This window comes from Eumetopias jubatus, unplaced genomic scaffold (assembly GCF_037043125.1).
Source record: "Eumetopias jubatus isolate StellerSeaLion01/CBP00866 unplaced genomic scaffold, mEumJub1_p1.0 scaffold_1, whole genome shotgun sequence".
Classification (NCBI taxonomy): Eukaryota; Metazoa; Chordata; class Mammalia; order Carnivora; family Otariidae; genus Eumetopias; species Eumetopias jubatus.
The window spans coordinates 118,734,785-118,753,512 of NW_028274807.1; the positions used below are offsets into that span (position 1 = coordinate 118,734,785).

The following is an 18,728-nucleotide window of genomic DNA, read 5'->3' on the forward strand; positions in this document are numbered from 1 at the left end:
CAGGAGACAGTAGATAATTGATAAGTGAGACCCCTGAGTAGACACCACGTGCAGAGACACAAAAGAAATCATTTATATGAGAATTTACATTCAGAGAGAAAGCAGTAAAAATAGGTGAGGATGCAGATAGTAGGTTCACAGGTCAAGGAAGAGAAGCTCTTAATAGCTCTAATATAGCCTGATGGCCTGATTTCCTTACTGAAGGAAATAGGAGTATCTGCTAAAAATCAGGAGGTGAGAGGATGGGGTTAAGGAGCCTGGGCAAGTGCTGGGAGAGCCAAGGGGGCCATGTGAGAAGGAGGTGTCTCATCCTGCTCTTAAATGCCGTTTTTTCCCCCCAGAGTTTCAGTATTGAACCTCTTTCATGTACTTTCTGGGTGATCTCCTCTGTTACATTAGATTATTAAGAAAAACATTGATAAACTGAAGTTTGTCCAGAGGAGTTAAGTAATTGACACAGTTCAGAAAGTTATTGGTTAGCTTTTCATTTCTGGGGTCCACTTGGCTACCTTAATTTCAGATTTAAAGTGTTGATATTGGGGCACCTGGGTGGCTCAGTCGTTAAGCATCTGCCTTCAGCTTAGGTCATGATCCCGGGGTCCTGGGATTGAGCTCCGCATCGGGCTCCCTGCTCAGCGGGAGGCCTGCTTCTCCCTCTCCCACTCCCCCTGCTTGTGTTCCCTCTCTCGCTGTGTCTTTCTCTGTCAAATAAATAAATAAAATCTTAAAAAAAAATAAAAATAAAGTGTTGATTTCACTTGAAAACACTATATACATCCCACAGTTTTCAGTATCACTAGGTGGCATCATATTTTTTTCTCCGATGTGATAAAACCTCAAAAAACTACCAACTCATATGAAAACATGTTAACTTTTAGTATAAATATTTTCTTTTATACTATAAATAAATTCTAATAGATACTTTACTTCATGTCTACTTCATACTTTTTTTTGTTCTATGGTATCTAATAAAGACCTAACTAGATTTCTCTACTCTGATATAAACTCTGATTTGCAGTATGTATTCTCTAAATATTTTTTCCTCTGAAAACCCACTAAAAGTCCAGTAGTTAATTGTCAGATAGACTGAACTATATATTTTACAGTTTTCCTATTTAGCAGAACTAATTGTATTCACTACAAGAAAGCAATCATTAGAATGGTGTTTCAGTAAGGCTTTTAACTTAATTATTAAGATCATTATAAGTTACTTAAGCAAAACTGGGGTTAGGACCATGAATGTATAGATAGAAGGTGACCTTGATATTACAGAACATTAACCCAATATTTTGATATCATTTCAGGTAACATTTCATTTGTTGCATTTCCAGTTTCCAGCACCAATTCACCAACAAAGATTTTACCAAAAACCTTAGGACCAATAAATGTGAATGTTGGACCCCAAATGGTAAGAAAACCATCAAATCTTAGAATTTGACATTTTGCTTAGGCAAGACTAATTTAGAGGATAATTGTACTAAAGATGCTGGGCAAAAATTGCAGTTCACTTCTTAATTCATTCACTTTTTTAAGAAGTTCTGTTTTCATCGGAATGTAACTGGTTAAGTCTTGAGGAAAAGAAAGACATTGTGCTCTTCAGTGTTTAATTTTCATGTATTTGAATCTGGATTCGGGATATGTAATATCAAGGTTTTTGCTTGCTCCCTATGGTAGGCTTCTCTTGTTTTTAGTTTGATTAAATTGATTTGAAATCTGTTATGTTTTATGTTCTCCTCTTTTTTTCTTATAAAATGACCTTTACTGCCCTAAGCTATGTATGCTCATATAAATTGAATATGATCCAACAGTTAATCTATATCCAGAGCTATCAATCTTTAGCAGTAGAAATAATGAATGAAAAATGGAAAATATTTAACTGTTTCTCTGAAGATATTCCATTAATTATGCGAGAGCTTGAAGTATATAGCACTTTTAGAAAAGCCTTATTTATAAACAAAGTCGCATGCAATTATCCTAAAAACTATACTTAATTTAATGGTCTCAGCCACCATTAGCAAAAGTATGTAAACACTTGAACAGTAACTCTTCATTGTCAGTGCTTGCATGTTCTCATCTATAGAGCAGGAAGGATAAATTTTGCCCATAATACTCAGTACTGTGAACTCTGTTAAATGCAGAATTGTTTAGGCAAAAAATAAATCTTAGCGTATTTAGTGGCTTCAGCAAATCTTAAAGATGTTAAGACATTCAAGACCTGACATTTTTCTTGATCACTTGAGGACTGTTAATTATCTACAGAATTCAAGCTAAAAATCTTGCATAACTTCCTGTAACTATGTGAAGAATGTAGTCTAGCTCCAAACCTCATGGAGACTTAAGCTCAGCTAAGTGTCCCCATTTCAAGGTAGTTCAGGGTATATTTGAAACATTTACTAAGCTTTTGCTTCTCACCAGCCACTACAGTAGGTATAAATGGGATAAGGCACCTGACTTTAAAGTCTGTATTTTGAAATGTGATTATATAAACACCAAAATGAAATAAACATCCCCGAACTCTTAGAATTTCTCCTGCACAGTACTCCTCTGTTTCAAGAGACTGTTTCCTGTCAATATCTTAGTGATAACTGCTATGGCTCAAATTTGAATTCTTCTTCTGGAAACAGTTTTTCTTTCCATTGTCCATTTGAGCTACTGTACATGTAGTTACTGTTATACCTCAGTTCTGACAATGATAAGTAGTCTTGTATACTACTTACCTCATTACTACAAACCTCAGAATCAGCAAAACAAAGATCAGAAGAAGGAAAGGAGATTTGGGGCTCTTCTTTAAACCAGGCCTTAATTTGTGTCCTTAATACTGAGGTGTTTTTTTATAGTTCTCAGTTCTTGGACAGAAATGAGAGCTTTCTTTTTGACTTTCTAATTGTTGTAGAATCCCAGTTAGAGCCATTTCTCTCTTCTCTTGTTTATCTTTTGAATATTGTCCCCTCACCTTCAGTCTCTCATCTGTGATTTTAAAATATTTTTTTTAAGTTGGAAAACTCTTGAATAAAACCTATTTTTCTTTTTTAAAACCTTCTTTCTGTTGTCTTTCTCTACTTGCCCTTTAAATTTCACATGTCTCTAGCCAAGTCTTAATGGTAGATAGAAATTTCAAAAAGTCCCAAGAAGGTTGTTTTTTGTGTTTATAGAAACTAATTTAACAATAACTGTTTTAGTTTGAATACTTGCCCTTTACTTAAAGGTATCTTGTCGTATAATCTCATAACCATCTTTATTTTAACATGGTTAAGACGTACATGTTTCTTATAGTGAAAACTAAATTTTTGTGAAATAATAAAATCCTTTAATGTAATACTTTTTATAGATTTTTTTTAAGATTTTATTTATTTATTTGACAGAGTAGGCACAGTGAGAGAGGGAACACAAGCAGGGAGAGCTGGAGAGGGAGAAGCCCGCTTCCCACCGAGCAGGGAGCCTGATGTGGGGCTTGATCCCAGGACCCTGGGATCATGACCTGAGCCAAACACAAGATACTTAACAACTGAGCCACCCAGGTGCCTCCAATTGTATAGATTCTTTTTCCCTTTAGAATACAGATGCTATCTTGGCTTTTCTTTTCTTTTCTTTTTCTTTCTAATTGAAGTATCATTGACACAAAATGTTACATTAGTTTCAGGCATACAACATAGTGATTGGACAACTCTATGCTATTCACCACCAGTGTAGCCACCATACAAGGCTGTAACAATCTCTTGGCTATTCGTACTGTAGATGGCAGTAGTATGTAAGATACATTGACTGAAGGCAGAAAAGTCTTCAGAATGAGGTTCAATTGCTATATGATTTTCATAGCCCAACTGTAATTCATTGTCAAAAAACTGCATGATTACATTTAAATTAAGGATTTCTTTGGGGTGGGGGGAGGTAGATTCTGGAATTTAAAAAAATGTTCATTTTCCTTATCAGATCAACTGAATATAGGAAGTAATTACCTCTAATTTCAATTTGGGATTTCAGAATTAAAGTTCAGTTTTATAAAACATATCTGACTCATCACCTATATAATTTTCCTGTATTCAGTGGTTGATCAAGTTCTGTTGGCTTTTCTTTGATCTTTTTTCTTAAGGTTCACTGTCATTGTCCTAATTTAGGAACTCATAGCATCTCACATGAACTTCTAACTTGTCTTTTTAGTTCAAGTATATCATCCCTCCAATTTGTTCATCAGGAAATGTTTATTGAGGATTTCTGCTATTAAGGGCATACCAGGCACTAGGCTAAGGGAAAAGAACAGAATATTGCTAATCACTGTCAGATCAGCAAAGAATATCAGCTGACATTCTGACATTGAGGAAGAAAAAATAAACCAGAACATAGCAATTCATTTCCAAAGCCTTTCTCAGTAATGATAACTGGGTTTTTCCTATGTCCTGTTTCCTTTCCTCCTCTCTTCATCTTTTTTTTTTTTTCGACAAAGCACTTTAAGTCAGGCAAACTGAGCCTGTAGGCTACTACTAACAGATACAGAAAAAGAATTTAGTAATAATACTGCACAAATAATGCAGGCTATCTCAAGGGTAAGTCTGGATGATTAGAATTGCTTTGTGGAGGCTCCTGTTCTAGAAATAGAGTAGACCAGAGACTGATCAAATACTCAAATTTTCCTTCTTAAGCTTCACAGTCAAGGTCAGCATGATATAGGACATATGAATGTGTGATGTAGTGATTGGTGAGAATTATGTCCTTTATATTGTATTTTCTTACTGGATTTTATGTAGTCCTTTTTGGCATATTAATAAACAGAGAAGCTACTTTTTTCATTTTAAGAGCTGGGTCTTCTGTCTCAGTTCATCAAATATTTATTGTACCTTTCCTGTGAATATCTCCTAGCACTGTGCTAGGCTCTGCAAACATTTGATCTACCCTTAAAGATTTTATGCTGAAATGGAGGTGCGGAGGTGGGGGGTGTGTGTAGAAGGGTAGGAGATACAAACCCCTTGTCCAGTATTCATATTTTCTCATGAGGTAAGCTTCTGAATTCCTCATTTAATAGTCCCTGGAGGGGCGCCTGGGTGGCTCAGTTGATTAAGTGACTGCCTTCAGCTCAGGTCATGATCCCAGGGTCCTGGGATCAAGCCCCGCATCGGGCTCCCTGCTCTGTGGGGAAGCCTGCTTCTCCCTCTCCCACTCCCCCTGCTTGTGTTCCCTCTCTCGCTGTCTCTCTCTCTCTCTGTCAATTAAATAAATAAATAAAATCTTAAAAAAAAAATAGTCCCTGGAATATTGTAGAGAATCAGAATCCTCCAGACATCTATCAATGTTTATTGTCTTTTGTTTTTATTTTTTTAACTGTAGAATTAACTTATTAAAATTATTTCCTAGGCATTTGTATATAATAACATCTCCCTAGCTCCAAACTGGCAAAATGCCATACACAAACAGAGGTAACTAACGTTTTTAAATATTTAGTAAATGAAAAAATGTTGACGAGGCTTTATTTTTTTTTAAAGATTTATTTATTTATTTATTTGAGAGAAAGAATGAGATAGAGAGAGAGAACATGAGAGAGGGGAGGGTCAGAGGGAGAAGCAGACTCCCTGCCGAGCAGGGAGCCCGATGCGGGACTCGATCTCGGGACTCCAGGATCATGACCTGAGCTGAAGGCAGTCGCTTAACCAACTGAGCCACCCAGGCGCCGTTGACGAGGCTTTAATAACAAAGGCTGAACTAAGCTTGAAATGCAAGTGAATCCTTCTCATTGTTCTCTATGGAACAAATTAGCAACTAACTTAATGACTGGAATTAGACCCTGCCAGCAGAAACAGGTGTCATTTGATCAGGGATACAAAAATTAATTAGTATTTTGACCTATGTCAGGTGGTAGAAATAGAACTATTTCTTTTAAGATCTGTCATTTAGGGGCCCCCCGGGTGGCTCAGTTGTTAAGCGTCTGCCTTCAGCTCAGGTCATGATCCCAGGGTCCTGGGTTTGAGCCCCGCACCGGGCTCCCTGCTTGGCGGGAAGCCTGCTTCTCCCTCTCCCACTTCCCCTGCTTGTGTTCCTTTTCTTGCTGTGTCTCTCTGTCAAATAAATAAATAAACTCTTAAAAAAAAAAATCTGTCATTTAAAAAAATTGTATGTAGCCCACATAGATGCTTTTCTCTCTTAATTGGTACTTAAAACCTTGAGCTGTTACAGAAATTTTCAAAAGTATACGAAAATAATCTCTTCACTTTAGGAGATCCGAAGATCTGGGGTTGCCCAGGTGAGGGCGGTCCTGTGCCTCAGAGTTGGAAAGAAAAAAAAAAGAGAGAAGCCCTGTGTGCCCAGAAGTTCGGTCTTCAATAATTACTAATGTGGGGCCAGTATTGTTGCATTAATACTCCCACTCACTGGAACATGCTCTTATTTTTTTTGACAAAAATACTTATAAAGATAGTAGAATGCTAAATTGTTTTTTGTACTAATTATTATAAACATTTTTGGAAAAAACATGGTCTATTTACCAGTGAAGTCCTGGGCAGCAATTTGGTAGCACCTGTCAAGAAACTTTTTTTAAAAGTCTATATCCTTAGTTCCGTTAATTACCTTTCTAGAGTCTGTCATTAGGAAATAGATACTAAGGCCAAGATCATTGTACAAAAATTTTCATCACAGCATTGCTTGTAATATTGGATAATTGAATATCCATATATATCTAATAGGGGATAGTAAATCCACATGATGAAATGTTTCACTGTCTTTAAAATGTCTTTGGAGAATATTTAATGACATGAGGAAATGCTCTTGAAAAAAGAAGATGAAATTGCATCTGTTATAATAATCCAAATTGTATAATGCCTTTGTGTATATTTTGGACATGAAGACCTGATTTACTCTTGCCCTAGTTTGAATACATCAAGTTCAACTGCAGTTAGATTCTATATTTCAAAGAAAGCTTTTTGTTTTTATGATTTTTAAAACATTGTTAGTTGCCAACTTAATCCTTCCAAAGGATTGAAAGGATTGAAAACTTGCTGAAACCTGTATTGTGACCTCATGTCAGTATTTAATTACTTGTGCTTTAAGATCCTAGAATATAAGTGAATGAAAGCTTATGTTTTAGATGATTGATATTAAGTGCATTTTAGGCAGTAAGATTTCCTCCTTAAATGTAGCTTAGCAGTCAACATTATTTTCTGCCTGTATGTGTTTCTTAATAACTAAGAATATGATTTTCTGTGTCCTGACTTTATAGATTATAAGCACACCACAGAGACTAACCAGTTCAGGAAGTGTTCTGATTGGGAGTCCATATACCCCTGCACCAGCAATGGTTACTCAAACACACATAGCAGAAGCTACTGGCTGGGTCCCAGGGTAAGAATGTTGTTGCAAGTTACCATTTTTAAAACTTTTTCTTAAGCTGTGATCTTTTCCTCTCACTATTTTGTCTTCCATTCTTGTTTTATGTTAGCCGAGTCCTTCAAAACTAATGTGTTGCCTTTAAAACCACCTATTTTATTTCACCTTATATCTTAGATATAAATCATTTATGGAGCAACCATTTTTAAATAGAGAAAAACAATACAGTAATTTGTACCTGAATCTTCTGACTTTTCAACTCTGAAAAAGGACTACTTTTTCTGACTATGACATTTAACTGCTTTGGAGATGCAAATTCTATATTTTATATTGTTTTAACAAACTTAAGAAGAGAGTTACATATTAAATGTTGGCTGTACTCAGAATTTCCCCTGTGAATTTTTGTTTCCTTAAACATCAGAAAAGGAACTAGGAAAAAGAGGCCAACAAATATTAAAAATTTTACTGAGTTTTTCTCTTGATCCTTTTGAAACACTGGACAATTAAATCAGTATCCCTTGTGCTGCTCATTTACCACTTTTAGTATCAAACTTTTGCATGTTTCATCTCTGCCTGTAAAATACCCTTACCCAGTCTTTCTCTGCTCCTTATCATTTTAGCATTTCATCTTTCCGTAAGGGAAAAAGAAATTGTAAGATAAAGGATTCAAAACCTCATTTGTTCACTTGAGAAGTCATTTCTGTGGTGGCGTACTATACTGGTAGTTCTTTGACTTATAATTGTGAGTTCTAGCAAGCAGACAGTAAATCTTGGTTGTGTAAGAGCTTTCTTGTTTCCAGGATGTTAAATGAAATAATGAAATAATCCTGGCAAAGTCTTTCCAGCCATATACATGTTCATGTATACACACACACACACACACACACACACACACACACTAGAGACAGAAGAGTTTCATATGTATACATATTTTTTCACTAGCAAAGGAGATGAAATGACACAATCGCCTGTAATTCCATGACCTTTATTCAGCCCTTATCCCACGTAGGTTCTGAAAGTTACCTTGGATTTCTGCATAACCTTGAGAGATTATAACATGAAAGCTAAACCCATGCCAGTTGTGTTGGCCCGCTTTGGAGATGACCAGGGTTTGGATATTTTTGGCCCCAGCTGTGCTTTATATTGGGGGTGGAATGATTGCTCAGTCATTCCATAGTGACTAATACTTTCTGAGCCTTCTCCTTTCTGAGTGTGCAATATTTTCCTCCCGTTTTCATTGAGCTCATTTCAAACTGTGTTGTTATATTGTGATCTTTTTGATCCTGTGGTAAAATTTATTATGTTGTGATTTCTTGATCCTATGAGAAAACATATCTTTTCTATTTGTTAGATTTTGTGTTTGGATATATTTGCTTTGGAATTAGGTTACAATAAATTATTTGTGAAATTAAATTGTGTTTAAATACCTGTTCTTTTTATGCTATCTTTTTTTTTCTTTTTAGTGATAGAAAACGAGCTAGAGAATTTATAGATTCTGATTTTTCAGAAAGGTGAGTATAAGTGTTAAGTATTTTGTTTGGGAGATCCTATTGTGTAGAGAGGAGTTTGGTGTCCAGACTAGTCTAGTTTAATTAGAGCTGTTTTTCTTCACATAACTTTAACTTCATTGAGTTTCTGCCTTTATTTCATACCTTACTGAGTGTTCTACTTCACTTATCATTACATATATTCATTATATTTGCATGGTTTCAAAAGAAATTATCCTGTGAGTAGATTGGCTCTTGGTAGTGTGTCATTTAGCCCTCTCCCTCCTTTTGGGAGATAAGTGTTCTACCAGAATGAATATACCACATTACCTCAACATGCCCAAACTTTTTAAAAACAAGTTTTATTGAACACATTTAAAGATCATAATAAGTTCTCACTTCTTTCTTAACTAATATGTCGAATACAGTATAACCTTTCCTTAGACTATTAGGACGGTGCTTCTCAGTGTGTGTCAGAATCACCCATGGAGTGTTGAATGCAGTATGAATGTCTACCAAGTCAGAAGCTCCAGGGTTAAAAACGATCATTGTAGGGTCATTTGAACTTAAAGTTCAGTGTGCCATGTAAGCCACTATATGAGGTACCATATTAATGTTGCACTGTGTTAGAATAAAACTCATTGTCTTCGAAGCAAGAATTTTGTAAAGTTGTTACTATTTTTTTTAAAGATTTATTTATTTGAGAGAAAGAGAGCGTATGTGCACACATTGTAGGGAGGGGCAGAGGGAGAGGGAGAGAAACAGACTTTCCACTGAGAGTGGAGCCTCTTATGGGGCTTGATCTCACGACCCTGAGATCATGACCTGTTTCTGCTGTGGAATTAGACAGGTTACAATAAATTATTCATGAAATAAAATTGTGTTTAAATACCTGTTCCTTTTATGCTTTTTTAGATACTTTTTCAGACACTTAACTGACTGAGCCACCCAGGCGTCCCAAAGTTGTTGTTATTTTAAACAAAACTTTGCCAGCTATGCTTTTTGAATTTTATTTTTGATTCTAAGATTTTGTAACTCCTTTTTCCAATGGTGTTTTAATCTCCTTTCTTTTGTTAGGTCATCTGCTCTCAGTATTAACAAGTAGTTTTCTGTCTTTTCTGTTTTCTAGTTTGCTACCTCTGATTTGCTGTGCACTGAGAAACTAGATGGCCAGATGTGTTAGAATTCAGCCTAAAATAAAAATGAAAAGACTCTGAGTGATGACCTTGAGGCTATATATTAAATGTGTTTTCTTGCATATGCATCGGCTGTACTTTAGTTCCTTTGTGGCATTTGTTGCTTGCTTCTTGGTTCTTAACTGTTTAGAACAGATAAAATCAGTCCGAGGAACTGCTGTATCATATAGAGATGAAGAGCGAACTTTTCTTTTCTTTCTAATGGAGCTTCCTCTTTCCAGGGCCTACTGGTCTTTTTTTGTATTTATCCTCAGAAAGGGCAGCAGTACAAGTTCATACAGATGTATTTAGCAATGTTTAAGGCCTTAAAATGGCACTATTCATTAGTTATGATTGGTGGCACTTATGTACTACAAACAATATAGAAAACAAGATTCTCTTTACACTCTCTTCATAAGAGAGACCTCTATAAAGATCACCTATAGAAGTGCCAGATTAAATTTGTTGCTATAAACATTGATTCAGCTTTCCCTTTTTGCATATGATCCAATGACTTTTTCTTCTAGTGACTTTTATTCTTTTTATTTTTTTAATATAACTTTACTGTAATGAATCCCACCCCCCCCACACCCACAATCAGGTCACAAAGATTACTACGTGTGATTTTCTTGTTGTTGTTGTTTTTACAAATGTTTATTTTCTTCCAAATGCATTGTTTTTCTGTAATGCTGTGAAACGTCTTTGTTTCCCTTCTCCCAGTGTTGAGGTTCAGTAAGCTAGCTCTCAACCCTAGACTGATCTTTATCTCTTCAATGTCTTGTATGTTGATTTAGTATCATATGTAAGTATTTGTATTCGTTTTCTTCAGGGATTGATACATCAATATATTGATGTGTTTATAACTTATAAATTATAACTTCTATAAATTATAACTGACTTATACATCAGTGTATCTGAGGCTTATCTTCAGCTTACCACTTGACAGTACAACTCTAATTATGTCTTTCACAGCTGTTCCTTTGTCAAGATCATTTGTGAGAGTTAAGTCAATTTCTGAAGAAATTTTGTTTGGTGGATAAAGGATCCATTGAGGGATTCTCATGAGTTTTTTCTCCTGTATTCTGACCCACTAGACTTCTTTTCAAAGAGCTTATAGAAGAAGCTGTGAAAAACCCCGTTTTGGTCTTTTCTGGAGTTTTAGTCCTGAAAGATGTTTGTTCACTTTCTCTTTCCTCCTTTGGACAGAATCTGATGGTGTGTTCTACATGGCATCTCTTCCAAATAGATCTGATTTTCCTTTTGGGACCTCTCCTGAGGGAAGAAGGTCCTGGGTGCCCCATAGGCAGTGATGGCAGTCTGTGGGTGTTTTTCTCTGTTTCTGTCTTAAATGAATAAAATGTCGCACAGTGGTATTGTATTCTTCCTTTATGCTCATGTAATCTTAATATCTTTTTGTTGGTGGAAAGTTAAAACTCCAGTTATTTATAATAAACTAATAATTTCTAATTAACTAATATAATTTAAACTATAATAAGCTAATAAACTCAGTATAGTTAATATCTGTATTGCTTCAATGATTAGGAAATTGTTCATTCAGCAAACATTTTGAATATCTATTAACTGTTATGTTCTAAGTATTGGAGAGAATAATAAACAAGATAGATAAGGCTCCCCTTACGAGAGGTTATACTGTGTGGGGGGGGTTATAAATAAGATTATTTATAGGTTATGATGTATAAAAAAAAAATAAGAAAGGTGATGGCAGCTACCTTGGAGAAGGCCTCTCTAAGAAGGTGATATTTGAAAGCAAAGAAGTCGGGCATGTAAATAGCTTAGGTGAAGTGGAGGAGCCAGGGATCCTGGGCAGAGCGAGGAGCAAATGTAAAGCTCCCAAATGAGGAACGAAGTTGATGTATTTGGGGAAGCATAGTGGCCTGAAGAGAGTGAGAAAGGCAAAGAGTGAGAATGAGGTGTGGAGAGGTAGACAGGAGTCAGATCATGATGAAAGGCCTTGTAGGGCCCGGTAGGGAGTTTGGTTTCTAAGGAGAATGTTTTTTTTAAGATTTTATTTATTTATTTATTTATTTATTTGACGGAAAGGGCGGGGGAGGGTAGCAGAGAGAGAGGGAGAAGCAGGCTCCCTGCTCAGCAGGGAGCCCGATGCAGGGCTCAATCCCAGGACCCCGGGATCATGACCTGAGCCGAAGGCAGACGCCCACCCGACTGAGCCACGTCGGTGCCCTCTAAGGAGGATTTTAAGCAGGGAAATGGCATGATCTAAGTCACACTGAACTCCTGAGGGATAAATGGATTCTAAGGAGACAAGAACAGAAGCAGGAAAATCAAAGGACTTGCAGGGGGCAGTGTCCTGGCAGTGGAGATAGGAAAATAATGGATAAATGATGGACATAGAACCAACAAGATTTATTGATAGATTGAAGGAAGGAAGAGGAGAAATAAAGGATGGCTCTTATTTTTTTGTGGGTGAATATTTATGTCCTTTACATTTACTGTAGTTCAGAGTAGGTTTGGGAAGGAATTTTGTTTTGGATATATGAAGTTCAGTAAGTTTATTAGTTATCTAAATGATGGTATTATTAGTATATAAGTAGTATCATCAGCATGTAAATGGTTGCAAGCCTGAATGCTATAACCCAGGGAGGGAGAGAGTGAAGATCCATAAGGAATAAATAACTTATTTCCCATGTCGGACCCCTTCTTCCCCTCCACACACAACATGATGGATACATACTTTAGAAAAGTAAAGGATTTTTTCCTAAATTATTTACTGAGTTACCAAATTAAATTATTTTGCTGATTTAACTATTCTAGTTGGCTCATTTAAGTGGGAAATAAAGTATATTATATATAATTCCTTGTTTATTTATTTTTACAGATTTTATTTATTTGACAGAGAGAAACAGTGAGAGAGGGAACACAAGCGGGGGGAGTGGGAGAGGGAGAAGCAGGCTTCCCGCTGAGTAGGGAGCCCGATGCGGGGCTCAATCCCAGGACCTTGGGATCATGACCTGAGCCAAAGGCAGACACTTAACGACTGAGCCACCCAGGCACCCCTATGATTCCTTATTTAAATAGATCTTTGTATAACTTCTACCTGGGATATACTATTATATACTACAAATTATTTTTGTAAATAAAAATAAGTTGTTATTGGGAAAATATAAAAAGACAGTGGTTATAGATTCTAGTTAAGTGCATGGAAATTCTTTGGGTACAATTCTTTTGAATACTTCAAATGAAATTATTTTTTTTTAAAGATTTTATTTATTTATTTGAGAGAGAGAGAATGAGAGAGAGCACAAGAGGGAAGAGGGCCAGAGGGAGAAGCAGACTCCCTGTTGAGCAGGGAGCCCGACGTGGGACTCGATACAGGGACTCCAGGATCATGACCTGAGCCGAAGGCAGTCGCTTAACCAACTGAGCCACCCAGGTGCCCTCAAATGAAATTATTAATAAAAGTTAACATGCAGGGCACCTGGGTGGTTCAGTCATTAAGCGTCTGCCTTCGGCTCAGGTCATGATCCCAGGGTCCTGGGATCGAGCCCCGCATTAGGCTCCCTGCTCGGCGGGAGGCCTGCTTCTCTCTCTCCCACTCCCCCTGCTTGTGTTCCCTCTCTCGCTGTGTCTCTCTCTGTCAAATAAAGAAAATCTTTAAAAAAAAAAATAGAAGTTAACATGCATTTCAAAGTATATCAATTAGGTTTTTTTTTAATTTTTTATTTTATTTCTCAATTTGGCTTTATTTGGTAAAGAATACTTCCTACTGGTGTCTTTATTTATGGACTAATGGAGATCATAGCATTTATACCCTATGGCCATATTTTGCTGTTATTTGGAAAAAGGGTCTTGGTGTTTCACAGAGCTTGATTCTAAGAAAATATGTAAACTCTATTTAAGATTTAGATAGTAAGCTTCCAGTTTAAGGTGATAGATTGAACACCATGTTTAGACCCCCAACTCTAAAATCCTATTGAATTTTCATGTAAATAATAATAAAAGGAAATAAATTTTTAAAAGTGCTGTAAAAAGTGGTAGAGATATAGATTTTCCAATTAGAAGATGAAAGCCAATGTGATTATAATGAAGGACAAGTGATAGTAGAGAAATCTATATCCCAAAATATGCACAGAAGTTAGAATTGGAAATGGAAGCCATTCTCCCCTATAGTGACTGATAATGGAGAGGCTCTAGGCTTAGAGGTGACAAGTATAAAAAGCAAGAATGAATTAGTGAGGGAGATAATGATGGCAATGAAATGAAGACTATCCAAGGAGCACCTAGGCCAGTTGAAGCTTCCCAACCCTCCAAATCCCCTTGTACCTCTCATTTCATCTCCACACAATAGATATTACACCAAAGACATTTATTTCCCAGAGCTTAAACTTAGACAGTTGATCTCAGGGTAACAGAACTCTGCCTTAAGTTTGTGACTGGCTTCTTTCATTTAAGCATATTTTCAAGGTTCCTTCATGTTGTGGCATATGTTAGTACATTATTCATTTTTTTTCCATGGTATGGATATACCACATTTTGTGTATTTGTTCATTAATGATGGATATTTGAGTTGATGCTCATTTGTGAACAAGTTTTCATTTCTCTCGTATATATACCTAGGAATGGAATTGCAAGGTCATATGGCAGTTCTTCACCCTTTTGAATAACTGATGGTCTGTCTTCCAGAGTAGCTGTAACTATGGCTATAACATTCCACATTCCCACCAGCAACAGGTTCCAAACCCTTGTGAATGTGAGATGATACTTCATTATGGTTTTGAGTTTCATTTCCCTATTGGCTAATGATGTTGAGCATCTTTTCATACACTTACAGGACCTTTGTATATCTTCTTTGAAGAAGTCTTTCCATATCCTTTGGTCTTTAGTTATTGAGTTGTAAGAGTTCTTTATATATTACAGAGGCAAGACCCTAGTATACTCTGCAGTGACTGTACCATTTGAACTGTCACCAGCAATGTACAAAGGTTCCAATTTCTCCACGATCTCACAACACTTTTTGATAATAGCCATCCTAATCTCATTGTAGTTTTGATTTGCATTTCCCTAATGATTACTGATGTTGAGCGTCTTTTTAGGTGCTTATTGGCCATTTGTATATCTTCTTTGAAGAAATGTCTATTCAATTTACTTGCCCAGTTTTTAATTGAGTTGTTTTATTGTTGAGTCCTTTTGCCTTTTAATGTTCTTTTGCTAGAGGCATTGTTCCTTAATTTTCAATGAAGCTTTTATAAAATTGGTTGCAGGAGCAATTAGGTACTGTAGGTATTAGCTATTCAAATTTCTGTTGAATTTTGATGTGCGTATTGGTTGGGTTTGTTTTTGGCATGATGCTCTACTAGCCTTCCAAATAACAACCTTAATTTCTTGATTCAGCCAGTGCTAAGTAGTATCCTTCAGTTTTGTATTGCCTGTGAAAATTCTGGTAGCTTATGAAGAGAAAAATCACCTGCTGTATCATTTAATCCTCACAGCAACCTTGTGAGATGGGTACTTGTAGTTCTGTTTTTCAGATGTAAGAATACTGTGGGTCAGAGTTAAATGAAGTAAACTGTTGAAAATATATAGCTAATAGTTTACCAAAAGTTGATATTTAACCAGTTTTTTTCAAGTTTATTATCATTTCCTGCATTGAATAATCATAAAATTCTTATATGTAGTCTTGTCTTTGTTTCAAGAGTATGTTCATCAGCTTTTAATAGCTGTTAAAAGTGTAGTTGTTCCTATTTAAGGACTGTGTTTAATTTCTTCCTTTAAATATTATCCATGTCTGGGGCACCTGGGTGGCTCATATGGTTAAGCATCTGCCTTCTGCTCAGATCATGAGGATCCTGGGATTGAGCCCTATGTCAGGCTGTCTGCTGAGCAGGGAGTCCGCTTCTGCCTCTCCCCTCCACTCATGCTCTCTCTCTCTCTCTCTCTCAAATGAAAAAATAAAATCTTTTTTGAAAAATTATCCACGTCGGGACACCTGGGTGGCTCAATCAGTTAAGCATCTGCCTTTGGCTCAGGTCATGATCTCAAGGTCCTGAGATCGAGTCCTGCATTGGGCTCCCTGCTCAGTGGGGAGCCTGCTTCTCCCTCTGCCTTCTGCTCCCCCTGCTTGTACTCTCTCTCTGACAAATAAATAAAATCTTAAAATAAATAAAAATAAAAAATTATCCACGTCTAACAATAGAGGGCAAATTAGCCACACTATCACCCTAAAAAAACTACCCTATGATTATCTTACTGCTCCCTTTTTAAAAAAGACTTAGGATTACATGAAAAACAACAACCTTGCTTCATCCCTGGCTTTTAAAAATTTCATAAATACGGAGTTGAGATTTTTATTTACTTTAAACCATTACCCAATTCTTAGCATAAATATAAAACCCCATACACAACATATTTCTTTCAAAATAACTCACGCACTCCCATTTTTAGCAATTCTTATTTACCTTTGTCACCTAACTTGTACTAATCATATAAATTTATGTGTGGCTAGCCATTTGTATCTAAAGACCCCAAATTCTAAGGGCAAATCAAACACAGAGTGGGCTTTGTGTGAAAATATATGTAGCAAATGGGAATTGGTGGATTCTTTTAAAAAATGAAATTACCTGGGGCGCCTGGGTGGCTCAGTCGTTTGAGCATCTGACTCTTGGTTTTGGCACATGTCATGATCTCAAGGTCATGGGATCAAGTCCCCTGTGGGGCTCCACGATCAGTACACAATCTGCTTCAGATTCTTTCTCTCTTTCCTTCCCACTTGCGCCCTCTATAATAAATAAATAAAATGCTTATTTATTTATTTTAAATATTTATTTATTTCTCAGAGAGAGAGAGAGCAGAAGCAAGGGGAGCGGCAGGCAGAGGAAGAAGCAGGCTCCCTACTGAGCAAGGAGCCCCATGCGGGGCTCGATCCCAGGACCCTGGAACTATGACCTGAGCTGAAGGCAGCCGCTTAACCAGCCACTCATGCTGGCTCTCTCTCTCTTTTTTAAGATTTTATTTATTTATTTGAGGGAGAGAGCACAAGCTGGGGAAGAGGCAGAGGGAGAGGGAGAAGCAGACTCCCCACTGAGCAGGGAGCCCGATGTGGGGCTCAATCCCAGGACCCTGGGATCATGACCTGAACCGAAGGGAAATGCTTAACCAACTGAGCCACTCAGGCGCCCCTCACTCGCTCACTCTCTCTCAAATAAATAATTAAAATCTTTAAAAAAAAAAAAGAAAAAAGAACGATCACCATAATGGCCCTATGGAGGAAGGATTGGAATGCCTCTATACAGTACAAAGGAGAACCCTTACAAGGCTCTAGTTCTATTCTGAGAGAGATTATGAGGGCCTGAACTAGGGCAGTGGGAACACAGAGAAGTTGAATTCAAAAACTGTTCAGGACTTAAATATTAGATTTGATAGAATTAGATTGATATGATAGAAAGAGCATTAGAAGAATGTAGATTGAATCTTGTTTCTGGCTTGGGTGATTGGGTAGATGGTTCTTACCTATCACTTACCTAGGTGAGAACTGCAGTAGGACCCAGAGTTATGTATTGTGTAGGTTGAGTTCTCCTTTGTATTAATATGGTATTGTAATGTATAAAGACCCCTTCCTGAGAAAGCTGGGCTGAGTATAAGAAACTGAAGCTACGGGCTAAACCCATGTAAAAAAATCAAAGATAAGCTCAAACCATTCTTTTTCTCTCCTTTTTTTAACTCTTTATTTTAGAGAATTTTAAAATACAGAAGTAGATGACTTGTATCATGAACCTCTTATGTGCATATCTCTGAACTTCAACAACAATCGATCCATGGCATATCTCATTTTGTATATACCCCCTCCTGTATTATTATAAAGTAAATCATTTTCATCATAAATCTCTGTACTTATATAAAAAGACCCCTTTTTACACATATCTACAATATCATTATTATACCTAAGAAAATTAACAATAATTCTTTAATATCAAATATGTAGTAAGTGTTCAGAGTTCTAGTTGTTTTAAATGTCATGTTTTGTTTACTTTTTTTTTGTAAAATAAGATTCAGATACAGAAAAATCACCAAAAATATGACTAATACATTACTTTAGGGCAGTCTTGTAACCATCACCAGATCAAGAAGTAGAACCCAGAGGCCCTTCATGTGCCCTATCCCAATCACCATACCCTTTCCTATAAATAACTGTTATCCTCATTTTTAGAGTAATCACTTCCTTGAAGGTTTAGATAGTTTTATTACCTAAATGTTCATCCTTTCTCACATTTTAGTCTTGTCCTTTAAAAAAAAGTTGATATCTCTTTTATATATAAATCTCCCTTCTGTCCCATTATTTTCCTCATACTTTAGTTGTTGAAATTAGGCTGTTTGAACTATGCAGTTTCCCACAGTCTAGAGTTTATTGACTTCATACTCATGTGCATCTCAACATATTCCTCTGTTTTCTGTATTTCCTGTAGTTTGGCAGTAAGATTTAGTGCCTTTATCAGACTGATGTTTGATCCTTGGCAAGACTAGATAGTGGTGTGTTCTTCTATTGTCTCTTTTTATGATGTGCACACCACTGATACTTAATGTTTGTAACTATTAATTCACTGTGGGTTGCAATTAGTATTATTCTAACTACTGGCACTACTTTATATAAAGACACTTCAGCTCTCCTACTATTTCTTTACCTGGAGGTACAGTTCATATAAGAAAGCAGAATAAGTGCTTGATCCCTTCCCATTATTGGCCAGTTTTCAAGATGATGAACTTGTTCCTGGTCTTCCTTCAAAGA

The 18,728-nt window shown here is 36.5% G+C and overlaps 1 protein-coding gene across 5 annotated transcripts in view; it reads left to right on the forward strand.

Annotated features, from left to right (window-relative positions):
- Nucleotides 1-18,728, forward strand: part of TFDP2 (transcription factor Dp-2) — a 172,858-nt gene that overhangs the window by 120,273 nt on the left and 33,857 nt on the right. For 4 of the 5 annotated variants that reach the window (XM_028099124.2, XM_028099125.2, XM_028099127.2 and 1 more), the window contains 3 exons: nucleotides 1,305-1,408; nucleotides 7,202-7,323; nucleotides 8,772-8,819. In XM_028099124.2, coding sequence (XP_027954925.1) covers nucleotides 1,305-1,408; nucleotides 7,202-7,323; nucleotides 8,772-8,819 — 274 coding nt within the window. The remainder of the gene's footprint in view (nucleotides 1-1,304; nucleotides 1,409-7,201; nucleotides 7,324-8,771; nucleotides 8,820-18,728) is intronic. The other variant, XM_028099126.2, reaches the window with a different exon arrangement.